This window comes from Somniosus microcephalus, chromosome 9 (genome assembly GCF_052327205.1).
Source record: "Somniosus microcephalus isolate GS21.2 chromosome 9, FLI_Smic_1.0, whole genome shotgun sequence".
NCBI lineage: Eukaryota > Metazoa > Chordata > Chondrichthyes > Squaliformes > Somniosidae > Somniosus > Somniosus microcephalus.
In genome coordinates, this window is record NC_140995.1 from 39,518,939 (window position 1) to 39,544,439 (window position 25,501).

General features: G+C 48.3%; 1 protein-coding gene across 1 annotated transcript in view; it reads right to left on the reverse strand.

Moving 5' to 3' along the window:
• Nucleotides 1-219: 219 nt before the first annotated feature.
• The window catches only part of khdrbs2 (KH domain containing, RNA binding, signal transduction associated 2), a 653,481-nt gene continuing 628,199 nt past the window's right edge, over nt 220-25,501 (reverse strand). The window contains exons 8-9 of the mRNA XM_085998163.1: nt 12,981-13,039; nt 220-1,187 (exon numbers count right to left, since the gene is read on the reverse strand). Coding sequence (XP_085854289.1) covers nt 1,093-1,187; nt 12,981-13,039 — 154 coding nt within the window. The 3' untranslated portion in view covers nt 220-1,092. The remainder of the gene's footprint in view (nt 1,188-12,980; nt 13,040-25,501) is intronic.

Sequence of the window (25,501 nt, forward strand, 5' to 3'; positions counted from 1 at the left end):
CTAGGCATTTAGACAGTCTACAGTGGGAAGAGATCTTACCTCATTAATCTCCGTTACATTGTCATGGGAGACATGCTAACACAAACAAGTCAATTAAGAGTTTTGCGTTTAGTAAGATCAAGCTTATTGGATAGTTTAAAATCCATTTATTGCTCTAACATTTTCTGCATTAAAGTTTACTAAAGATGAGTCAAGTAAACAGGTTAGCATGTTAACTTCTTTTTAAAGTTATTTACATCCACTCGGTGTTAATACAGCTTTTATATTCTTACACAATGTAAAGTTCTTAAAAACCAACTAAGGGTTCGTTTTGGTTTATATTGTAGCAAACAGTTTAGGCATTTCCTGCAGAACAAAAGAGGCAGACATTTAAGAACTAGAATAAAATAATTCCAAATTTTAGTTCTTTACAAAAGAGTTCAGCTTTATTGACAGATTATGGCAAAATGTATTTGACAAATTAAAGTCACCTATTTAGATAAGCTTACACATGGAACTTTATGCAATTTTATTACCACATACAGGTTAAAACACCGAACAGATCACTTTAATAGAGTTAGCTACATACATAGCTGATTGTTTTCAAATCCATTAAACATCATTTTTTTAAAAATTAAATTTTACAAATTAAATATTGAACATCTTAAACTGACAAATATTAAAAGACAGTTTAAAACAACTTATCTACAGCTTGTTTATCGCCTATTTCAAAAGAAAAATCTTGTTACAGTCTTCCATTACCCCTAAACAAGCATTCACCTTTAACTGGTGGGCTTGGAAACGTAAAACTTGTCACCAGTTCATGCTAGTTGAACATACTTCTACACATAGAACAATGAAAAAACAATTAAAAGGAACAGCATCCTTGTTGCATGGTCTGTGGACTGACGTGTCCATTCTATGAGCTACTGTCATAAAATAATGCCAACTTCTCGTCAAACTTTTAGGAAATAGGAGTGTACAAGGGTACCCAAGAGAAGCTATCCCTAGGCAAGAAAGTAAATGAACTATTACTTGTCTGTAGTTGTTTATATGATGACCACAGGACACTCATGTAGTCATTGTGCTGAGGTCATGGGACAAGGGCTGCCTTCAATATCTACCATAGGGGTGTTCTCTGTAGGTCCCTCTTGACCTCGGGATTGGTGCCTTTAAGCTCGGTCGGCACGCAACCCACTCTTCTTGACCTTGGGAACAGAAAAGAGAACGTAAGTCCCGATTGAAAATGAAAACTCAATGAAACACAGTTAGTCCAGAGGTTGATGCAATATATGAGTTAATCGGTCACACCTGTATGAGTGTCATTGCTAAATGGCTGAAGGGGGAAAAAAGTATTTCAAGATGGTAGAGAATTGTTCTCTGGGAAAAGGTTGGTTAATAGCTTTCTCAGCGACCACTAAGAGTTTTGATAACCCATCTGCAGAATAAGCAACGGTCAGAATATTAAGGCGTCAATAAGTTAGTTGTCGAGGGGATTAGGCAAAGGAGAAGCTTTGAAGCCTATAATGGCAACGAAGCAAATTAGAGATCTAGGCTTGGGGTTTCCGCTCGTTTTTTTTCGGCGCAATTTGCCCGAAATCGGCATAACCAGTGTAAAAAATTGCAGAATTTTAAGCGCAAATTACGTTCAATGCAACTTGAGTTTCCGCGATCTTTTGCGCTCGTTTAAAAACATCATGCTAGAAGCTGGCCCCGCCCACAAAACTGGCCAGTCCCCCAGACCGTATGAATCACCATTGGGAGTTTCCGCTAATTGCGCTCGTTTGCGGGCCTTCGAGGAGGCTCCAAAAATTAAGCTGGATCTTTTAGATGCAAGGACACGAATAGGCATGTTTTAAAAGATTTTGAATTTATATATATTTTTTAAATTTACTAAGAAACTGACTACTGCACCCCAGTATAACTGGCAAATGGTTCTGTATAGTTTTTTTAAAAGTCATTTTCAGCAATTGAAAATCAGGTCACTCACAGGTGGTGGATCGAGATTAAAATGCTTATTTTTGGTGATAAGCCCATTTTCAGCTGTATTAATAAAACTGTACCAGGTTACCACTCTTAAATATATCAAGGAATATTTTTTAAAGCAAAATTAAAACGTTCTAAAATGTTGCCAGATTGTGCTGGTTCATGGAAGATTTTACATTAGGCGATATGCAAATGAGGTTGAGCGGAAACTCGAGAAAAAAATACTTCTTAAAACCAGCACAATTTTGGGCACAATTTGCACCTGGATCGCCGATTGCGCGCAAGGTGGAAACTCTACACCCTACTGTTGGTGGCATTGAGATATCTGAGAGCCCTGGGCTGTTCTACCCACTTCTCCCCAATGTCAGTGCCTTAAACTTTAGGAGAAAGGGCGGTGACGTGGGCATCATTCTCACTGGGACTGTCCAGATAGAAAGAATGATTGTCAGTTTTCAGTGCTGCCTTCTCAGTAGAGAGTGGAGTGGAAAAATCCTCATCTTTCTGAGGACTGGGTTTTGCCTACGCTCTCTCTCTCTCTCCTTCTCTCTGGTTCTCTCCTTCTCTCTGAACCTCTCCTTCTCTCTGGTTCTCTCCTTCTCTCTCTCCTTCTCTCTCTCTCTCTCCTTCTCTCTGATTCTCTCCTTCTCTCTGGTTCTCTCCTTCTCTCTGTCTCCTTCTCTGTTTTTCTCCTCACTGGTTCTCCAACTATTCCCAGGTGTAGCAAAATTCAAACCACCTGTTTCATTTACGTTAAGGGCAGATTGTGTCTTTGAACTAAAGCTCCAATTGGCCTGATTTAATTCGCAGCTTTATTTCTTTGATTTTCAAAAACAAGTTGGTTTGTTAATTATGAAGATTTACGTGCTTGATACAGATGTGTAAATTGCAGTCATCAACCACAGGATGATTTGGATAGTCGTCACTGAGTTTATAACATCTGTTCTCATACTGTTAATTAGATATATGTATAAAGTATTGCCAAGTGAGTCCGGGAATGTCTACATCACGGATCTAGAGAAATGTTGTTTAAGGTTTAAAAGCAGGCCATCTGATGCAGCATTCAACGTGTATGTAACTTGTATGTGTTTTTACAACATTCTTATTAAGAAAATGTAATTACTTGAAGATGCATATTGGTGTCATGTTCAATAATATGTACAACAACAAATTGCATTTATATAGTGCCTTTAGTGTAATGAAAATGTCCCAAGGTGCTTCACAGGAGCGTTATCAAACAAAATTTGACACCGAGCCAGATAAAGAGATATTAGGACAGGGCTTGGTCAAAGAGGTAGGTTTTAAGGAGTGACTTAAAGCAGGAAAAAGAGGCGGAGAGGTTTAGGGAGGGAAATCCTGAGCTTAGGGCCTAGGCAGCTGAAGGCATGGCCGCCAATGGTTGAGCGATGAAAATTGGGGATGTGCAAGAGATTGGAAATAGAGGAGAACAGAGTTCCAGGAGGGCTGTAGGGCCGGAGGACGTTACAGAGGTAGGGAGGAGGTGAGGCCATGGAGGAACTTGAACACAAGTCCTGCAACAAATAGTTTTCTTGTTAGTAATTTAAGATGTTATTGTACTTCAAATCTATTTATTGTAGTTAATCTGCCTTGCTCAACAATGGGCACAGCAGAACCTGCTGACAGCAAAGAGGCCTAAGCATGTTTCTTGTTTGAGCGTGATGTCTACATGAGCCTGTGAATTGACAGCATTGACCCACTATTCTGGGTCTTAGTGAACTACTGTTGTTTTACCCAGCTACGTACAGCACTCCATCCAGACTTTCATTTAATACTGAAAATAAGAAAATAGCACCATTAAATACATTTTATTTAATGGTGCTAAGCGTGGCTCAGTGGATAGCACTCTCGTCTCTGGGTCAGAAGGTCCATGGCCAAGTCCCACGCCAGAGATGTGAGCCCATAATCTAGGCTGACATTCCAGTGCAGTACTGAAGGAGTGCTGCACTGCCGGAGGTGCTGTCTTTTGGAAGAGGCGTTAAACTGAGGCGCCGTCTGCCCTCTCAGCTGGACGTAAAAGGTGCCATGGGCCTGTCGCAAAGAAGAACAGTTCTCCCTGGTACCTTGGCCAACATTTATCTCTCAACCAACACCACCATAAAACAAATTATCAGGTCATTATCTCATTGCTGTTTGTGGGCGCAAATTGGCTGCCCCATTGACCGACTCTTCAAAAGTACTTCATTGGCTATAAAGCACTTTGGGACGTCCTGAGGCGGTGAAAGGTGCTACAGAAATATTCTATTTCTTCCATAAAAAGCGCAGAATCTGCTCCAATCAAACTCATTAGTGAAAAGGGGGAATCAGGCTACAAGTGCCAGGAGGGCTGCCGTTACACTTCCATACGCAGGACTCAGCAGAGGGGGCATGTCTTACATCCCCTTTTCTTACTAAATTACAGTTGCCTCCAATCTGACTTCCATTCTACATGCCTGGAGAAAAGCAGAAGGCTGCAATAATTGAAAGCTAAGTATCCTATCAGAAAGAAAACATTGTCTATGTTAATGCCAAAAAAAAGAACCGACAACACAGCTATTAAAAATTATCTAGTGGCTCTGTCTGTATCCAAATCAAACTCTATCAATCCATATTCTGTGTCACATTTAAGCAGTGCAATACTTCTATTTAAAAAATGTAAGTACAGCTGACAATATGTAGTCTAGATGACTGACAGTTCCCATTCAGCTGCACCTGTTTTGCCAGTGTTAAGTATTAATCAATGTAATGCTACCTTTCACACTGCAATGGTAATCAGTGAAGCATCTCTGTACAAAATGAATGTGTCACATTTTGCAACGTACACAATCCTACCCTTGAATATCCTTGATTAAGGTTCTTGGTAATATGTTTTTCAAGACACCTTTTTGTGTTAAATCCGCGTGTTTCACTCGCCCTTTAATTAATTTTCCGCCTGTTATTTTGCCGGGTCAACAATCGAAAGATATTTTCAAACGCAAGTGAATCTGGCTACACCAATCCAATATACCACAGTCTTCAAACGCACCACATGTATATCGCAAATAAATCAGTTGTTTCAATTCTTCGACAGCACCTCCCAAACCCATGACCGCTACCACCTAGAAGGACAAGGGCAGCATGCGCATGGGAACACCACCACCTCCAAGTTCCCCTCCAAGTCACACACCATCCTGACTTGGAAGTATATCACTGTTCCCTCATCATTGCTGGGTCAAAATCCTGGAACTCCCTCCCTCACAGCACTGTGGGAGTACCTTCACCACACGGACTGCAGCGGTTCAAGGGGGCGGCTCATCACCACCTTCTCAAGGACAATTAGAGATGGGCAATAAATGCTGGCCTTGCCAGCGACGCCCACATCCCATGAATGATTTAAAAAAATGCAGCTACCACAACCACTTAGACCAAAGGACTACCAAGGTGACATCATGTATTAGGCACATTCTGAAACTACTTAATGTGCCACACTAGACTGCAGGCCTTAACAGTACTTGCAGTTACAGCCATGTTGCCGCATTGATAAAGCACAAATTGGCACTGAAAAGCACTAACTTTTGATCGAATATGAACTGCCTCATGTTTTAAATCTTCGAATCTGCCATGAATTTCGAGAGCAAACCCCATAAAACAATTCCAATTTTACCATCGTTGCTAAAGATTTCGATGAGGTCACGAACATAAGAACAACAATGAGAAAAAGGTTTTTGGGCTCATCCAGCCCACTCATTCTTCCCTTTATTATTGCTGGGGGTTTTTTTAGGGAAAGGGTGATGTTGTCTGGATTTGTGTCAGTGGAAGTATAATTGCGAGGAGCTGTCTCCATGCTAGTCAACTACACTATAAGTTAAAGCAGTAACACTGTTCCACATAGTTTGCACATTAAACTCAGCAAACAACAATGAATTGCATTTCTATAGCACCTTTAACATAGTAAAATGTCCCAAGGCGCCTCACAGGAGCGTAATCAAACAAAATTTGAAATCAAGCCTCATAAGGAGATTTTAGGACAGGTGACCAAAAACTTGTTCAAAAAGGTAGGTTTTAAGGCAGGTCTTAAAGGAGGAAAGAGAGGTAGAGAGGCGGAGAGGTTTAGACAGGGAATTCCAGAGCTTAGCACCTTGGCAGCTGAAGGCACGGCCACCAATGGTGGGATGATGAATATTGGGGATGCTGAAGAGGCCAGGATCAGAGCAGCGCAGATATCTCGGAGGGTTGGAGGGCTGAAAGGAGGTTGCAGAGATAGGGAGTGTTGAGGCCATGGAGGGATTTGAACACAAGGATGAAAATGTTAAAATCGAGGCGTTGCTGGACTGGGAGCCAATGTAGGTCAATGAGCACAGGGGTGATGGGTGAGCAGGACTTGAAATCTTACAGAAATAGCAGCCAATTTTAAAAATTCCACTGCTTTGGCCCAACTAATGTTCATATTGGAAGATACAAGCGGCGATTGTGTGATCGGGTGCTCCAGGTGAGGGGCGCTGATCACAGGGACCATTGGTCAGGAAACCGTGGGCCCCCAGTGCCTAATTGTTCATAGACTTAACACAACGGGTGGACAACCGGGAGCTGCGGGCCGGCAGTCTCCTGAACAGTTTTCATCATAAAGGCCTCTCCTCACCCGCCTCGCCGTGTCGTAAGATCAGCCCAATAACAGAGATACATATTATAACATGAGCCAGGAGGGAGCCTGTGTCCTTTGCACTGGCATCACTCCAGGTCGGACTCAGTGATGCTTAAAGCGCTGTAAGTTCATTATGTAGTCTGTGTAGTGGTAGAAACTCCATTATGCAAGCAACTGATTGCTTAAAGATCAAATATTAAGATCAAATGAGTTAGTGCTGTAATTTAACAGAATAACGTTTCAGAATTAAAAAGAAATGCGCAAATGCTGGAAATGCTGAAGTAAAGGCAGAGGGGGTAATTTTGACTTATTGCAGATATTACATAAAATTATATAAAAACTACAGCACACAAACAGGCCATTCTGCCCAACTGGCCCACGCTCCACATGAGCCTCCTCCCATCCATCTTCATCTAACCTTATTAGCATTTCTCCCTCATAAAGAAAGACTTATACAGCGACTTTCATGACCAAAGGGTGTCCCAAAACGCTTTACAGCCAATGAAGTACTTTTGAAGTATAGTCACTGTTGTAATGTAGGAAATGCGGCAGCCAATTTGCACACAGCAAGCTCCCACAAACAGCAATGTGATAATGACCAGTTAATCTGTTTTGAGAGACAAATATTGGCTAGGACACTGGGGAGAACTCCCCCGCTCTTCTTAGAAATAGTGTCATGGGTTCTTTTACGTCCACCTGAGAGGGCAAGCGGGGCCTCAGCTTAACATCTCATCTAAAAGACAGCACCTCCGACAGTACCGCACTCCCTCAGTACTGCACTGGAGAGTCAGCCTAGATTTTTGTGTTCACGTCTCTGGAGTGGGACTTTCTGACTCAGAGGCCAGAGTGCTAGCCACTGAGCCATGGCTGACTCATGTACTTATCTAGCTTCCCCTTAAATGCATCTTTGCTATTCGCCTCGGCTACTCCTTGTGGTAGCGAGTTCCACATTCTCACTGCTCTCTGGGAAAAGAAGTTTCTCCTGAATTCCCTACTGGATTTATTAGTGACTATCTTATACCTATGTATAAGTTTTGGACTCCACCACAAGTGGAAACATCTTCTCTACGTCTACCTTATCAAACCCTCTCATAATCTTAAAGACTTCTATCAGGCCACCCCTTAGCCTTTCCTTTTCAAGAGAAAAGAGCCCCAGCCTGTTCAGTCTTTCCTGTTAGGTATAACCTCTCAGTTCTGGTATCGTCCTTGTATCTAATATCAAGTCAGCTGCCTGTTATAAACCTCTCCCGATTTTCATTAATACTCACTTAAATGGAAATGAAAATCGAGAGAGGTCCGCTAACCTGTGGCTGAATCGATATTGCCCATTTTACACTCTTGCCCAAAGTCACAACTACCTCCAAGAATGTTGGAAATGCAAAGCAGGACTATTAACATCTGAAAGAGAAAATAGGTTAAACTTTCAGGTGGGACTCTTCATCAGAAGTGTTCACTGTTACGGCAGTATCGGTTAAATATATATCTATCATAGCTGTTCTGGATCTTGGCCAGTTCTGATCCAGTTAGTGTACATTTTCAGTATTTTATGATTTATTTCAGAAAGACAGGAGTTTTTCTTTCGCCCTTCAACAAAGTTGTACTCAATATCTCAGCTCATGGACTGTGATTTTGCAACTTCACTCTACACGTCCACTTCATCACAATGATAAAGCAAAAAGAACGCGTCACGCTGTTCCAAGGGTCAATGAGGGAAAACTTCAGAAGAGAAAGAAAAAAAACCTTGCATTTATATAGCACCTTTCAGGACCTCAAAACATCCCAAACACTTTACTTCTGAACTGTAGTCACTGTCATAATGTTCCCACAAACAGCAATGTGATAATGACCAGATAATCTGTTTTTTAGTGATGTTGGTTGAGGGATCAATATTGGCTAGGGGAGAGCTCCCCTGCTCTTTTTCGAAATAGAGGCCATGGGATCTTTTACATCCGCCTGATGGCAGTTGGGGCCTCGGTTTTTCACCTCATCCGAAAGACGGCACCTCCGACAGTGCTGCACTCCCTCAGTACTGCCCTGGAGTCTCGGCCTAGATTTTATGCTCAAGTCTCTGGACTGGGACTTGATCCCACAACCTGTGAGAGCGCTACCCACTTATGACTAAGAGTTATGACTTTGTAAGGTTCTAGCGACTCCCCAGTTATTCTGTAAGTTTCTCGCGTGGAAAATTTGCAACAGCGACCTATTCTTAGTTGGGAGAATTTATGAGAAGAAATTGAGCTTTTTCTGCTGTAATCAACTACATCTCTTTCCAATTTTCAGACTCCTTCCTCTCAACACATACACTTCCACATATCACAAACCTGCATAGACATCAGCAAGAACAACTTGTATTTTTATAGTGACTTTAACGTAGTAAAACATCCCAAGGCACTTCGCAGGAGCGTTATCAAACAAAATTGACACCAGGCCACATAGGAGGTATTAGAACAAGTGACCAAAAGCTTAGCCAAAGAGGTAGGTTTTAATGAGCATCTTAAGGGAGGAGAGAGAGTTACAGAGGTGGAGAGGTTTAGGCATGGAATTCCAGAGCTTAGGGCCTCGGCAGCTAAAGCACGGCCGACAATGGTGGCGTGATAAAAATCGGGTTGTGCAAGAGGCCAGAATTGGAGGAGCGCTGAGAACTCAGAGGCCTGTAGGGCTGGAGGAGGTTACAGAGATAGGGAGGGGCGAGGCCATGGAAGGATTTGAAAACAATGATGAGAATTTTAAAATGGAGACGTTGCTGAACCGGCAGCCAGTGCAAGTCAGCGCGCACAGGGGTGATGGGTGAACGGGACTTGGTGCGAGTTAGGACACGGGGCAGTGAGCACAGGGGGTGAGGGGTGAACGGGACTTGGTGCGAGTTAGGACACGGGGCAGTGAGCACAGCGGGTGATGGGTGAACGGGACTTGGTGTGAGTTAGGACACGGGGCAGTGAGCACAGGGGGTGATGGGTGAACGGGACTTGGTGTGAGTTAGGATACGGGGCAGTGAGCACAGGGGGTGATGGGTGAACGGGACTTGGTGTGAGTTAGGACACGGGGCAGTGAGCACAGGGGGTGATGGGTGAACGGGACTTGGTGCGAGTTAGGACACGGGGCAGTGAGCACGGGGTGAGGGGTGAACGGGACTTGGTGCGAGTTAGGACACGGGGCAGTGAGCACAGCGGGTGATGGGTGAACGGGACTTGGTGCGAGTTAGGACACGGGGCAGTGAGCACAGGGGGTGATGGGTGAACGGGACTTGGTGTGAGTTAGGATACGGGGCAGTGAGCACAGGGGGTGATGGGTGAACGGGACTTGGTGTGAGTTAGGACACGGGGCAGTGAGCACAGGGGGTGATGGGTGAACGGGACTTGGTGCGAGTTAGGACACGGGGCAGTGAGCACAGGGGGTGATGGGTGAACGGGACTTGGTGCGAGTTAGGATACGGGGCAGTGAGCACAGGGGGTGATGGGTGAACGGGACTTGGTGTGAGTTAGGACACGGGGCAGTGAGCACAGGGGGTGATGGGTGAACGGGACTTGGTGCGAGTTAGGATACGGGGCAGTGAGCACAGGGGGTGATGGGTGAACGGGACTTGGTGCGAGTTAGGATACGGGGCAGTGAGCACAGGGGGTGATGGGTGAACGGGACTGGGTGTGAGTTAGGACACGGGGCAGTGAGCACAGGGGTGATGGGTGAACGGGACTGGGTGCGAGTTAGGATACGGGGCAGTGAGCACAGGGGGTGATGGGTGAACGGGACTGGGTGTGAGTTAGGATACGGGGCAGTGAGCACGGGGTGATGGGTGAATGGGACTGGGTGTGAGTTAGGACACGGGGCAGTGAGCACAGGGGTGATGGGTGAACGGGACTGGGTGCGAGTTAGGATACGGGGCAGTGAGCACAGGGGGTGATGGGTGAATGGGACTGGGTGTGAGTTAGGATACGGGGCAGTGAGCACAGGGGGTGATGGGTGAACGGGACTTGGTGCGAGTTAGGACACGGGGCAGTGAGCACAGGGGGTGATGGGTGAACGGGACTGGGTGCAAGTTAGGATACGGGGCAGTGAGCACAGGGGGTGATGGGTGAACGGGACTGGGTGCGAGTTAGGATACGGGGCAGTGAGCACAGGGGGTGATGGGTGAACGGGACTTGGTGCGAGTTAGGATACGGGGCAGTGAGCACAGGGGGTGATGGGTGAACGGGACTTGGTGCGAGTTAGGATACAGGGCAGTGAGCACAGGGGGTGATGGGTGAACGGGACTGGGTGTGAGTTAGGATACGGGGCAGTGAGCACAGGGGGTGATGGGTGAACGGGACTGGGTGTGAGTTAGGACACGGGGCAGTGAGCACAGGAGGTGATGGGTGAACGGGACTGGGTGTGAGTTAGGACACGGGGCAGTGAGCACAGCGGGTGAGGGGTGAACGGGACTTGGTGCGAGTTAGGATACGGGGCAGTGAGCACAGGGGGTGATGGGTGAACGGGACTTGGTGTGAGTTAGGACACGGGGCAGTGAGCACAGGGGTGATGGGTGAACGGGACTGGGTGTGAGTTAGGATACGGGGCAGTGAGCACAGGGGGTGATGGGTGAATGGGACTGGGTGTGAGTTAGGATACGGGGCAGTGAGCACAGGGGGTGATGGGTGAACGGGACTTGGTGCGAGTTAGGACACGGGGCAGTGAGCACAGGGGGTGATAGGTGAACGGGACTGGGTGCGAGTTAGGATACGGGGCAGTGAGCACAGGGGGTGATGGGTGAACGGGACTGGGTGTGAGTTAGGATACGGGGCAGTGAGCACAGGGGGTGATGGGTGAACGGGACTGGGTGCGAGTTAGAATACGGGGCAGTGAGCACAGGGGGTGATGGGTGAACGGGACTTGGTGCGAGTTAGGATACGGGGCAGTGAGCACAGGGGGTGATGGGTGAACGGGACTTGGTGCGAGTTAGGATACGGGGCAGTGAGCACAGGGGGTGATGGGTGAACGGGACTGGGTGTGAGTTAGGATACGGGGCAGTGAGCACAGGGGGTGATGGGTGAACGGGACTGGGTGTGAGTTAGGACACGGGGCAGTGAGCACAGGGGGTGATGGGTGAACGGGACTTGGTGCGAGTTAGGATACGGCCAGCAGAGATTTGGATGAGCTCAAGTTTAAGGATGGTGGAAGATGGTAGGTCAGGCAAGAGAACATCGAAATAGTCGAGTCTGGAGGTAACAAAGGCATGGATGAGTACTAGGTTCAGCTCTCAGGCAGGATATATTGGCCTTGGAGAGGGTGATGCGCAGATTCACCAGAATGATACTGGGGCTTAGAGGGTTAAATTATGAGGACAGGCTGCATAGACTAGGCTTGAATTTAGAAGATTAAGGGGTGATCTAATTTGAGGTGTTTAAGATGATTAACGGATTTGACAGAGTAGATAGAGAGAAACTATTTCCTCTGGTGGGGGAGTCCAGAATAAGGGGGCATAACCTTAAAGTTAGAGCTAGGCTGTTCAGGGGTGCTGTCAGGAAGCACTTCTTCACACAAAGGGTAGTGGGAATCTGGAACTCTCTCCCCCAAAAAGCTGTTGAGGCTGGGGGTCAATTGAAAATGTCAAAACTGAGATTGATAGATTTTTGTTAGGCAAGGGTATTAAGGGTTACGGAACCAAGGCGGGTAAATGGAGTTAAGATACAGATCAGCCATGATCTCACTGAATGGTGGAACAGGCTCGAGGGGCTGAATGGCCTACTCCTGTTCCTATGTTCCTATTTACGGTGCTGTTTAAAGGGATCTTGAGCAGCGGTCGGGGAAGCTCTAAGGAGGCGCCTGATACTCATTTTATTCTTCAGTCCCCTGCATGCTTTGAGCCATAAAGGCTCCCATTATCTCATCTTCTTGCTGCTGCATGTGCTCGTTAAATTAGAATGTGGAACTCACTACCACATGGAATAGTTGAGGTGACGAGCATAGATGCATTTAAGGGGAAGCTAGATAAATAGATGAGGGAGAAAGGAATAGAAGGATATTCAGATAGGGTGAGATGTAGAGGGGTGGGAGGACGCTCATGTGGAGCATAAACAGCAGCATAAACCAGTTGGGCGGAATGTCCTGTTTGTGCGCTGTGGACTCATTGTAATTCTATGTATGGGACAGGCTAGAAGGACCAGCTGGTCGGTCCCTGTCTAACCTTTCTGCTAGTGGTCAGTCAGATATTACTCAGCTGACGTGATTGACAGCTGTGCTGTCTTATTCCTAGTTTAAAGTGACTGGGTTTCTGTTGGGTTAATCATTTGCTGTGAATTATTGCTTTTTGGCAAGGAAAGAAAAGCAAGTTCAAACCGATCGCAATCCTTCTTAACTGTCTGATTTCTGAAAGGGATTCTAGTGCGACACTCAGTCTTTAACAAAGAGAAAACGGAACAGAGTTTACCATAACTATCGTAGGTTTCTTCACTCGTTCCATGTCCATAGTCATAATATTCAGGGCCACTGCAATAAAGAAAACAGAATGATAGCTCACGCTGCAAGAAACACGGTGTGAACGTTCATAGCTTCTCAGAAAGCAAGAACGTCCCTCAGTTTATTAAACTTTTAACATTTAAAAAATAAAATCTGTATATTTCTACAATATACGAATAAGGTACATTATTCTCCTTCAAAATAAATACCATTTTATAAATAAGCAGTTCTATAAGATCAATTGCACTTTTCATCATGATTTTAGACGTGCCCATTTATGAAAATTACAAGTCTCTGCTCCCAGCATGGAGTCTCACTCAGTGGATGCACAGATTGGGTGCGGCGGTCATGCACATTTGCAGCACTTGCAACTTTCCAGCCATGAAAACCTGTGTAAGGAAACAGTTACTTCCTAACTTTTAGCTTTGGCCTGTTAAGTAAGTTTCTGTTAGAAGGACAGTTTAAATTAAAAAGGAATTCCAGTCAGAGAGCTTTAGTTGTTAACAACTCATTGCACAATCACAGAACAAGCAGGGATAGTCTTTGCTGATAACAACAACAACAACAACACAGGAGCATTATCAAACAAAATTTGACACCGAGCCACATAAGGAGATAGGGCAGATGAGAGGTAGGGTTTAAGGAGCGTCTTGAAGGAGAGAGAGGTAGAGAGGCGGAGAGGCTTAGGGAGGGAATTCCAGAGCTTAGGGCCAAAGCAGCTGAAGGCACGGCTACCAATGGTTGAGTGATTAAAATCAGGGATGCTCAAGAGACCAGAATTGGAGGAGTGCAGAGGGTTGTAGGGCCGGAGGAAATTACAGAGATAGGGAAGGGTGAGGCCATGGAGGGATTTGAAAAAAAGGATGAGAATTTTAAAATTGAGGCTTTGCCGGACCGGGAGCCAATGTAGGTCAGCGAGCGCAGGGGTGATGGGTGAACGGGGCTTGGTGCGAGTTAGGACACGGGCAGCCGAGTTTTGGATGACCTCAAATTTACAGAGGGTAGAATGTGGGAGGACAGCCAGGAGTGCATTACAATAGTCAAGTCTAGAGGTAACAAAGGCATGTATGAGGGTTTCAGCAGCAAATGAACTGAGATAGAGCCGGAGTCGGGCGATGTTCAGGAGGTGGAAATAGGCGGTCTTAGTATTGACGTGGATATGTGGTCGGAAGCCTCAGACAGTTGCCAGGGAGAGGGATGGAGTCAGTGGCTAGGGGACGGCGTTTGTGGCGGACACCGAAGACAATGGCTTCGGTCTTCCCAATATTTAATTGGAGAAAATTTCTGCTCATCCAGTACTGGATGTCGGACAAGCAGTCTGACAGTTTAGAGACTGTGGAGGGGTCGAGAGAAGTGGTGGTGAGGTAGAGCTGGGTGTCTTCAGCATACTCGTGGAAACAGATGCCATGTTTTCGGCTGGGGAACGGAGTTTGTGGCGAGGACCAAAGACAATGGATGCAGCTAGCCAAAGAACCTTGTCAGCTTGAGTCTGGTAAAGGCACCTGCCACCAATGTTCCCGTTAAGCTGAAGCGGTCTGGAGGTCCCGCGCAGGCCACTCACAATTACAATGGTAATAATAATAAAAATTGAATGGGCTGTGCAGGCAGTTAAAGGGCCCACACAGTAAAAAAAATGACAGGGAACACTGCCTGCCACGAATCTGGAAAATTAGGGATTGTGAGCCAAGTTATGGGGAGTGATTCTTGTTAAAACTGAAGTCCAGTTAATTGGATGAGGTAAGGTGGAAACATGTATATTGTCACGTAGCCAGGGTGAAAGAACGGTATAAAAAGATGGGGGGTTCGATCAGATATGTCAGAATTCAACAAGGCTTGGTCAACCGTTTCCCTTCAGCTCGAACCCTGTGACACGGTGAATTCTCTGCAAATTTGTTCTTACTGTAAGTGTCTGAAGCATATGTGTAATTATTAGTACTAATAGTTATCATTGTATATGTGTAACTATTATTAGCAATAGTTACATTGTATATGTGTAATTGTTGGTAATAATCTGTCTTTTGGATGAGACTTTAAACCAAGGCTCCACCTGCTCTCTCAGGCAGATGTAACAGATGCCATGGCACTGTTTTGAAGAAGAGTAGGGGAGTTCTCCCCTGTGTCCTGGCCAACATTTATCCCTCAACCAACACCTAAAAACAGATTATCTGGGAGCTTGCTGTGCACAAATTAGCTGCCGAGTTTCCTACATTACAACAGTGATTACACTTCAGAAGAACTTCATTGGATGTGATGTGCTTTGGGACATCTTGAGGTTGTAAAAGGCGCTTATATAAATGCAAGTCCTTTCTTTACTTCCTCCCTCCTTGATCGCCTGTCAACACCTTCCCTGGTCAGGCAGACCGAGATAGGGAACTGCCTGGGAAACCACGGGGGCTAAATTCAGTTGATTTGCGCCTCCCATTAGCGCCCTAAGAGGGCGCTAATGGGGCGCAAATAAACTAGTGCCCGGGCGCGGCGCCGCTAACGCCTCCCGCGAAATTCAGCGGGAGGTTAGCGGCGGCGCTAACCGTTAGTGCCGTGCCAGCAGCGATGACGTCATCGCCGTGCACAGCGCCCCGCTCGCGCCCTGGCTGTAATATTGGGTGGCACCCCCCTCCCCCCGACTTACTGCCGGACGCTATGTCCGCAGGGGTCAGGGGGGCCTACCTGCGGCCGGGGCGGCGCTAGTTAAAGGGAAGGTGGCGGGCAGCCAGTTTTGTTGCTGGCCGCCTGCCAGCACCTGCCCCCGTTGCTGTCCCTGGGCCCCGTGAAGCCCCCTCGCGGGGTGCCAGCTGCTGTCCGTGAGCCTGACACTCCTCTTGAGTGCCAGGCTCGTTTGCCGGCACTCCCGATCCCTGGACGCCCAGCTGGGCACCGGGACGCACTGCTCCGGGCCCCTCCCCTTTAATAAGGGGAGGAAGGCCTGCAGTACTGTGACGCGATGTGCCGCAGCGCCACCGTATTGGCTCACAGCGCCCCAAGAGGCGCTACCTGGGAAAATCGGCTGCGGGGCGCTAACTTTTTCGGAGCGCTAAAATTAGCGCCCAGGCGAAGGTAGCGCCCCAAAGGGGGCACTACCCAATTTTTACCTCGTCTTTTAATATGGCTGGTTTGATTTAAGAGTTGGCACATTCCTGTGCACTGTCAGCCATTACATAATCTTTGAAAATACTCACCAGTATAGTATTTACTATGTGAGCTTGTGACATTTAATAGCTTAAAGGTTCTGTATCCATTACTTCCCCTTTATTTTCATCACAAGTTGATCTGTTGAGCTCAAAGGTACTTCGGATCAACTTTTGCTGCTAATATGCCTTTCCCTCTCTTATCTTTCAGTTCTGAAGTAGGTTATGCACCCAGCATGTGGAATATCTCTTCTCTTCATAGATGCTGTGTCTTTCCTGCTTTCAAATTTCTAGAAACTGCTGTATTTTGCTTTTAACCGTTTTTCCTTGTCTAATTAGAACGAGTCACACAGCTCTACTGTATTACAATGTTTCAATTGTTAGATTGTATTTTAAATAAAGTAAATTTATACATAGGAACAGGAGTAGGTTATTCAGCCCCTCGAGCCTGTTCCGCCATTCAATTTGATCATGGCTGATCTGTACCTTAACTCCATCTACTCGCCTTGATCCCATAACCCTTAATACCCTTGCCGAAGCTATCAATCTCAGTTTTGAAATTTGGTGGTTGGAGGCAGGAGGTCATGAGATGAAACCTCCAGTAACACGTCCAACCAGAGCTGACAACCCGAGGCAATCCTCTAAATACTGGCTTTATTACATCAAGGGATGTCTATTCCAGAAAAGGAATCAAAACTCAAGCCTGCAGCCACTGACCTTCCTGAAACTAAAAATGAACTGACACGTCTACAAGTGTGACTTTGGATTAGATTATCTGCTCAGGTCCTACATGCCTTGACTGCTACTACGCAATGTGGAACATAAGAACATAAGAAATAAGGGCAGGAGTAGGTCATACAGCCCCTCGAGCCTGCTCCGCCATTCAATAAGATCATGGCTGATCATTGACCTCAACTCCACTTTCCTGCCCGATCTCCATATCCCTTGATTCCCCATGAGTCCAAAATCTATCTATCTCTGCCTTACAACAGTGACTCCACTTCAAAAGTACTTCATTGGCTGTAAAGCGCTTTGAGACGTCTGGTGGTCGCGAAAGGCGCTATATAAATGCAAGTCTTTCTTCTTTTTGAATATACTCAAAGACTCAGCATTCACAGCCCTCTGGGGCAGAGAATTCCAAAGATTCACAACCCTCTGAGTGAAGAAATTCCTCCTGATCTCAGTCTTAAATGGCCTACCCCTTATGCTGAGACTATGCCCCCTAGTTCTAAACACACCAGCCGGGGAAACAACCTCTCAGCATCTACCCTGTCAATCCCCTTCAGAATCTTTTATGTTTCAACGAGATCACCTCTCATTCTTCTAAACTCCAGAGAGTATAGGCCCATTCTACACTATCTCTCATCCCAGGAACCAGTCCAGTGAACCTTCTTTGCACTGCCTCCAAGGCAAGTATATCCTTCCTTAGAGGAGACCAAAACTGTGCACAGTACTCCAGGTGTGGTCTCACCAAGGCCCTGTACAATTATAGCAAGACTTCCTTACTTTTAATACTCCAACCCCCTTGCAATAAAGGCCAAAATGCCATTTGCCTTCCTTATTGCTTGCTGTACCTGCATGCTAGCTTTCTGTGTTTCTTGCACGAGGACACCCAAATCTCTCTGAACACCAACATTTGAAAGTTTCTCACCATTTAAAAAATATTCTGTTTTTCTATTCTTCCTGCCAAAGTGAATAACCTCACATTTCCCTACATTATACTCCATCTGTCACCTTACTGCCCACTCACTCAGTCTATCTATATCCCTTTGCAGACTCTTGTGTTCTCCTCACAGCTTACTGCCCCACCTAGCTTTGTATCATCAACAAACTTGGATACATTACACTCGGTCCCTTCATCTAGGTCCTTAATATAGATTGTAAATAGCTGAGGCCCCAACACTGACCCTTGCGGCACCCCACTAGTTACAGCCTGCCAACCTGAAAAAGATCTGTTTATCCCTACTCTCTGTTTTCTGAAGAGCACCGGGAATTCAGTACATTGCATGCTTAGGAATAGGCCCTTTAAGTGTCTGTTTAACTCAATTGGTAGCACTGTCAGCTCAGAGGCAAAAGGTTGTGTGTAGCGCTACTCCAGTCTTGAGCACAAAATCTAGGAAGCTGCATATAATGACACCACTGCTCCCGGCCACAATGGAGATGACTGGGTAATTCCCCTGTCAATCACTGCTGTAAGTGACTGGGATTGATTTGACACACATAATTTGTATTATGTAACTATTCTCCACTCACTGCATTTTGTTGGGGAAATAATCCTGCTTTTATCAGGAGACTTTGCTGTAGTTTCGGTCATGAGTTTCTTTTGCTGTAGTTCATAATGACTCAGCTAGAAATTCGGCTCTGTGGTGCCTGATTTTTTGGTGCTATGGTTGTTGTTTTCTGTACAAAATGGCGCCCACGTGCACACACCTCTGGTGCAGGCTGCGCCGGATGCCATCTTGGTGAGGGCGATAGGTCAAGCATTAGGAGCGTGCGCTAGAAGTACGTAGAGTAGGCAGATCGTGACGTCAACATAGAAGATAGGAGCAAGAGTAGGCCATTCGGCCCCTCGAGCCTGCTCCGCCATTTAATGAGATCATAGCTGATCATCCAAATTCAGTACCCTGTCCCTGCTTTCTCCCCATATCCCTTGATCCCTTTAGCCTTAAAATATATCTAACTCCTACTTGAATATATTTAATGAATTGGCCTCAACTGCCTTCTGTGGTAGAGAATTCCACAGGTTCACCACTCTCTGGGTGAAGAAATTCCTCCTCATCTCAGTCCTAAATGGCTTACCCCTTATCTTTAGACTGTGACCCCTGGTTCTAGACTCCCCCGCCATTGGGAACATCCTTCCTGCATCTAGTCTGTCTAGTCCTGTCAGAATTTTATAAGTTTCAGTGAGATCCCCTCTCATTCTTCTAAACTCCAGTGAATATAAGCCCAATCGACCCAATCGCTCCTCATGCGTCATTCCTGCCATCCCAGGTATCAGTCTGGTGAATCTTCAATCAGCGGCCAACGTTGTTTTGATGCCAGCGCTGCCATTTTTGTCCTCAATGCTGGAGTTAATGCCCTGTCTTAACCTTAACATGCGTTCAGCAGCAGCAAGGACCCCCTGGACCAGCGATATTTAAAAGGATCATCAACCACTCTCAGATCAGTTGCTGATTAATTTCTACTGGCTACATGTAAGTTTGTTGAAGAGTTTGCAGCTTTCTAGAGTTCTTTAAAGTTAGTGAGGTGACAGGAAGTGGTGCTGCAAGTGGAGAAGGCCTTGCTTCTGAATTCAAGGGTTCTGGTCAGACCACGTGCTCCCTGACATGGGGGCTCCAGTTGTCATCCCCCTTGGCCTACAGCATGACAGGGAGATGGAGCAGAGGCAGCGAAGAAGAGGTTAAAGCTGCTCACAGAGGGAGGATGAGGAGGGGGGAAGGTCTCTCAGCAGGAAGCCTTACCCACCTAGGGTCTTTGGAGAGCAATTTTCTTACCTCAAGCTGAGCCAGCAGCAGTGTGTGAGGCGCCTGTGCTTTACGAAGGAGGTGCTCACGGAACTCTGCCACCTCTTGCAACCAGACCTGCAGCCTCACACCAGGACAAGGACAGCGCTGCCAGTGGCTGTGAAGGTGACTGTGGCCCTGAATTTCTACGCTTCTGGATCCTTCTAGGCTGGAGCAGGCGACATCTGTAACATCTCCCAGTGCGCCGTCCACTGCTGCGTAAGAGAGGTGACAGAGGCTCTTTATGCCAGGAGAGGGGAGTTTATTGTCTTCACTCTGACCAGAGAGAAGCAGGCGGAGTGTGCACATGGCTTTGCCAGGATAGCGGGCTTCCCCATGGTGTAGGGTGCCATCAACAACATGCATGTGGCTTTGCGTGCACCGCGTATCCATTCTGAGATGCAGCGCAACCACAAAGTTACCACTTGCTGAATGTGCAGTTGGTGTGCGACCATGCTCAGCACATCATGATGGTGAATGCCCGGTATCCTGGAATCAGCCATGATGCTTTTATTCTGCAGCAGTCCGCTGTTCCCTCAGTCTTTGAGCCAGCAGATCAAAACAGAGACTGGCTGCTGGGCGACAACGGCTATCCGCTGACCACCTGGCTCATGACTCCGCTCCGCAACCCAACAACATGCATACAATAAGAGCCATGCTGCCGCACAAAACATCATAGAGCAGACCATTGGGGTGCTAAAGCAACGGTTCCGCTGCCTGGGCCGCTCTGGAGGCGCCCTGCAGTACTCGCTGGAGCGTGTGTCCTGATACGTTCTGGTCTGCTGTATCCTCCACAACCTGGCCATTATGAGGGCGCAGCCCTTGCCAGCAGGGATAAGGCGAGCAGCTCAGGAGCAGGAGGTGGAAGAGGAGGAAGGGAGAGAAGCAGGAGGAAGGGAGGAGGCAACCAGCACATCCGTCTCAGGCTGGGCTGTCCCTGATCACCTCATTTGGCTATGGTTCCACTGAACACAAATCCCCATTGTACATCAGTCACACACCTTACCATCCCTCTGTTCTGGACCATCACAGCATCCTCTTGGCCACAATGCTGAAATAGAAGCCACCACAAAAGAAACATTCCAATCCAACTTTATCCATCAGTTCCTCCAATATAACCTAACAAAGTCAACTAATCACCCTTGCACATTCCCTTAGTGCCTGTCATCCATGCGCCTTTGCCTGTCCTAGTGCTCCTATGAAGTGCTACCCCAGTGGCTGCAGCATGGCTGGAGGAAGGTTGCTGACTTTCAGAGAGGGAGACTGCAGATGGTCTTGCAGGATGACCTCGAGCAGCTCTCGGCCTAGAAGGCCCGGCTGCGGACTGCACCACCTCAGCATGGGCTGCAGCAGTCTGGGCTGACAGGCAACAGCAAGCGCACTGGTGGAGTGGCAGGGGTGGAAGGACGAATGCTGTCATCCTGACAGAGGATAGCAGGTTCTTGGTCCATGGAGCCACTGCCACTGCCCCGGGTCGGTGCCTCAGCATTCCTAGCCATCTGTTGGAGGACGGATTGCCGGACTGCTGTGACACCCTGCAAGCACCTTTCCTTACTGGTAAACCCAGTCACGATGGCAGCAGTCTAAGCTGCGTGGCAGCAAGCTGAGCCTACATGACAGCAGTCTGAGCTTCCACTGCAGCACTCAGGCATTGGGCAGTTTCTGCTTGTGCTGTAATGGAAGCTGAGACATCGGCCATCAGACGCTGCATGATGGTTGAATCAACAGGTGCGCTAATCGAGTTGCCCATCACTTCCATGCTGGAAATCATGGACTCCAAGCTCTGTGCAAGGTTGGTGCTGGACTCCTCCATGCTCCTTAACATTGCACTCGGGCTTTCTGGCAGGCCTGCCAATGCACCAAGCATTTCATTGGGCATACCCATCAGCATTCTTCTGTAGGCCACCCCATCGAAGTCCTCATCTGAGTCCTCTGAAGCAGAACTCATGTGCGACCTCGCCCTCCGGGGAGCTGGCACCTGCGCAACCCTTTCCCCCCATCCTGGCTGCAGGCTGCTCGTGCCCGGTGTCTCACCACATGCAGATCCCACGTCTAAGCCATACTCGAATGTACGCTGAGTGTCAGTATCTGAGCTGGTGGCTGGGCATGTGAAATCGAGTGATGGTGCTGTGTCTTCTGCATCACTGCCTTTCTTCCTTTTCCTGCTCCTCCACCAGTGCCTGGCCAGGTGGCAGTTCTTGGCTATCTGAAAGGGTAAGATTGTGGTTAGGGGAGCGGTGGAAAGCAACAGGTGCATGCTTACACCAGGTGCAGCTTGTAAATCAGAAGAGATTGTGGGATGAGGGGAAAGTGGGATGTGAGAAGGAGGATTAGATATGAGGATACCGGCATCTTGTATTGTTTCAGCCCCGCCACTGGCCACGGGCACCAAATAAACCTCTTAAAGGGGAGGTGCACGCTGGCTGTAGCAGATGATTCAATTGGATGGGAACAGAGTGTGAGCAGGAAGACATAGTACTGATGGCACAACAGTGGAGTGAGCATGCTCCAAGGTTCTCGGATGCAGCAGTTAAGGTCTTGGTGCAAGAGGTGGACAGGAGGAGAGAGGTCCTGGCCCTCCCAATAATGGCCAGCACCGTCTCCTCCGCCGGGGTAAGGTTATGCAGGCGGGCCTGTGCTCCTTCAGGTAGCCCCGGCTGCCTCCAGTTGTGAGCCACCTTGTCCCGCAAGAGAAAGGGAAGGGTGTCAGTGAGTGAGGTGCAATGTGCTTGGGTGATGTGCCTGTCATGGTTGAATAGCTGACAGTGTATGCAATCTGTGAGAAGTGGGTGTGAGGCTTGCAGCAGTGGTAAGTGTGTGAGGGTGAGGTGAAGTTATGAATGTGAGGTGTGAGCAACGTTCCGTCTAAGTTGCGCGGCCTTGCAACTCTTTGCCCGTCCCGCACAGCCTGGGACCGGCTTTCCCAATGTTAAATTTTGTGCATGCCTGAAACTGTGAATGGGCTGCGCAGCCCCTTAAAGGGGCCGTGCACCCAAAAAAAATTAGGGGTAACATTGGGTATGAGTTGTGTTTGGTAGCGATTGTTGGTAAGTGAGTGATGGGGTGTGGTGCATTGAGCAGTGTGTGAGGCTAGTGGTGCAGATGTTCAGATATGGCATTTGAAGATGAATACACTTATTTTGACCACTCATGTGAGGTCATTAAACTTCTTCCTGCACTGTGTGTACATCCTCGGGGCTACACTGCTGGCATTGACCATGTCAGCTATCTGCTCCTATTGCCTTTTCCAAATTTGCCTGGAGGGCCTCCTGGCCCCCTGTGGAAACAGGATCTCTCTTCTCCTGTCCACCTCTTGCACCAAGACCTTCAGTGCTGCATCCGAGAACCTTGGAGCACGCTCACTCCACTGTTGTGCCATCAGTACTATGTCTTCCTGCTCACACTCTGTTCCCATCCAGTTGAATCACCTGCTACAGCCAGCGTGCACCTCCCCTTTAAGAGGTTTATTTAGTGCTAGCCTCACACGAACTTGGGCCTCCTGCTGAGCCTGCAGCCACTCAGCATTGCGTTCAGCAGTGGGCTGCATGCCACAATCATGTTAATCAGCAGACAGCATAAAGTTGGCATGCTGCCTCCATTACTTTGAATGGGCACAGGTTGATCCCGCATCGTGATTCCCCGCACCCGCTTTCGGGGGAAATTGAACTTCTTGCCCTCTGCTTAAATAGATTCTTTTGCTGAGTAAATAGATTGTGTGCGCTGTAGCTCCTGCCATAAGTCATGACCCGCCTCCAATTCATTGGCTGACACAGTGGAGTTAATGCCCACTTTCAATCTAGGCTGATACTGCAGTGCAATATTGAGGGAGTGCTGCACTGTCGGAGGGGCAGTACTGAGGGAGTGCTGCACTGTCAGAGGGGCAGTACTGAGGGGTGCTGCACTGTCAGAGGGGCAGTACTGAAGGAGTGCTGCACTGTCGGAGGGGCTGTACTGAGGGAGTGCTGCACTGTCTGAGGGGCAGTACTGAGGGAGTGCTGCACTGTCAGAGGGGCAGTACTGAGGGGTGCTGCACTGTCGAAGGGGCAGTACTGAGGGGTGCTGCACTCTCAGAGGGGCAGTACTGAGGGAGCGCCGCACTGTCAGAGGGGTAATACTGAGGGAGTGCTACACTGTCGGAGGGGCTGTACTGAGGGGTGCTGCATTGTCAGAGGGGCAGTACTGAGGAGTGCTGCACTGTCAGAGGGGCAGTACTGAGAGGTGCTGCACTGTCAGAGGGGAAGTACTGAGGGAGCGCTGCACTGTTGGAGGGGCAGTACTGAGGGTTGCTGCACTGTCAGAGGGACAGGGCTGAGGGAGTGCTACACTGTCAGAGCGGCAGTAATGAGGGAGTGCTGCACTGTCGGAGGGGCAGTACTGAGGGAGTGCTGCACTGTCACAGGGGCAATACTGAGGGAGTACTGCATTGTCGGAGGGCCAGTACTGAGGGGTGCTGCACTGTCGGAAGGGCAATACTGAGGGCGTGCTGCACTGTCAGAGGGGCAGTACTGAGGGGTGCTGCACTGTCAGAGGGGCAGTACTGAGGGAGTGCTGCACTGTCAGGGAGGCAGTACTGAGGGAGTGCTGCACTGTCGGAGAGGCAGTACTGAGGGAGTGCTGCACTGTCAGAAGTGAAGTACTGAGGGAGTACTGCATTGTCGGAGGGACAGTGCTGAGGGAGTGTTACACTGTCGGAGCGGCAGTAATGAGGGAGTGCTGCACTGTCGGAGGGGCAGTACTGAGGGAGTGCTGCACTGTCACGGGCAGTACTGAGGGAGTACTGCATTGTCGGAGGGGCAGTACTGAGGGAGTGCGGCACGGATGAAGGGACAGTACAGAGGGAGTGCTGCACTGTCGGAGGGGCAGTATGGAGGGAGCGGTGCACTGTCGGAGGGGCAGCACTGAGGGAGTGCTGCACTGTCGGAGGGGCAGTACTGAGTGAGTGCTGCACTGTCGGAGGGGCAGTATGGAAGGAACGGTGCACTGTCGGAGGGGCAGTACTGAGGGAGTGCTGCACTGTCAGGGAGGCAGTACTGAGGGAGCGCTGCACTGTCGGAGGGGCAGTACTGAGGGAGTGCTGCACTGTCGGAGGGACAGTGCTGAGGGAGTGTTACACTGTCGGAGCGGCAGTAATGAGGGAGTGCTGCACTGTCGGAGGGGCAGTACTGAGGGAGTGCTGCACTGTCACGGGGCAGTACTGAGGGAGTACTGCATTGTCGGAGGGGCAGTACTGAGGGAGTGCGGCACGGATGAAGGGACAGTACAGAGGGAGTGCTGCACTGTCAGAGGGGCAGTACTGAGGGAGTGCTGCACTGTCGGAGGGGCAGTATGGAGGGAGCGGTGCACTGTCGGAGGGGCAGCACTGAGGGAGTGCTGCACTGTCGGAGGGGCAGTACTGAGTGAGTGCTGCACTGTCGGAGGGGCAGTATGGAAGGAACGGTGCACTGTCGGAGGGGCAGTACTGAGGGAGCGCTGCACTGTCGGAGGGGCAGCACTGAGGGAGTGCTGCACGGACAAAGAGACAGTACAGAGGGAGCGTGGCACTGTCGGAGGAACAGTACTGAGGGAGTGCTGCATTGTCGGAGGGGCAGTACTGAGGGAGTGCTGCACTGTTGGAGGGGCGAGTGTCTCAACCCCTGTCTCCCGATGCTCAGTTTGGGTTCTGCCAGGACCACTCGGCTCCAGACCTCATTACAGCCTTGGTCCAAACATGGACAAAAGAGCTGAATTCCAGAGGTGAGGTGTGAGTGACTGCCCTTGACATCAAGGCAGCATTTGATCGAGTGTGGCATCAAGGAGCCCTAGTAAAATTGAAGGCAATGGGAATCAGGGAAAGCTGTCCACTGGCTAGATTCATTCCTGGCACA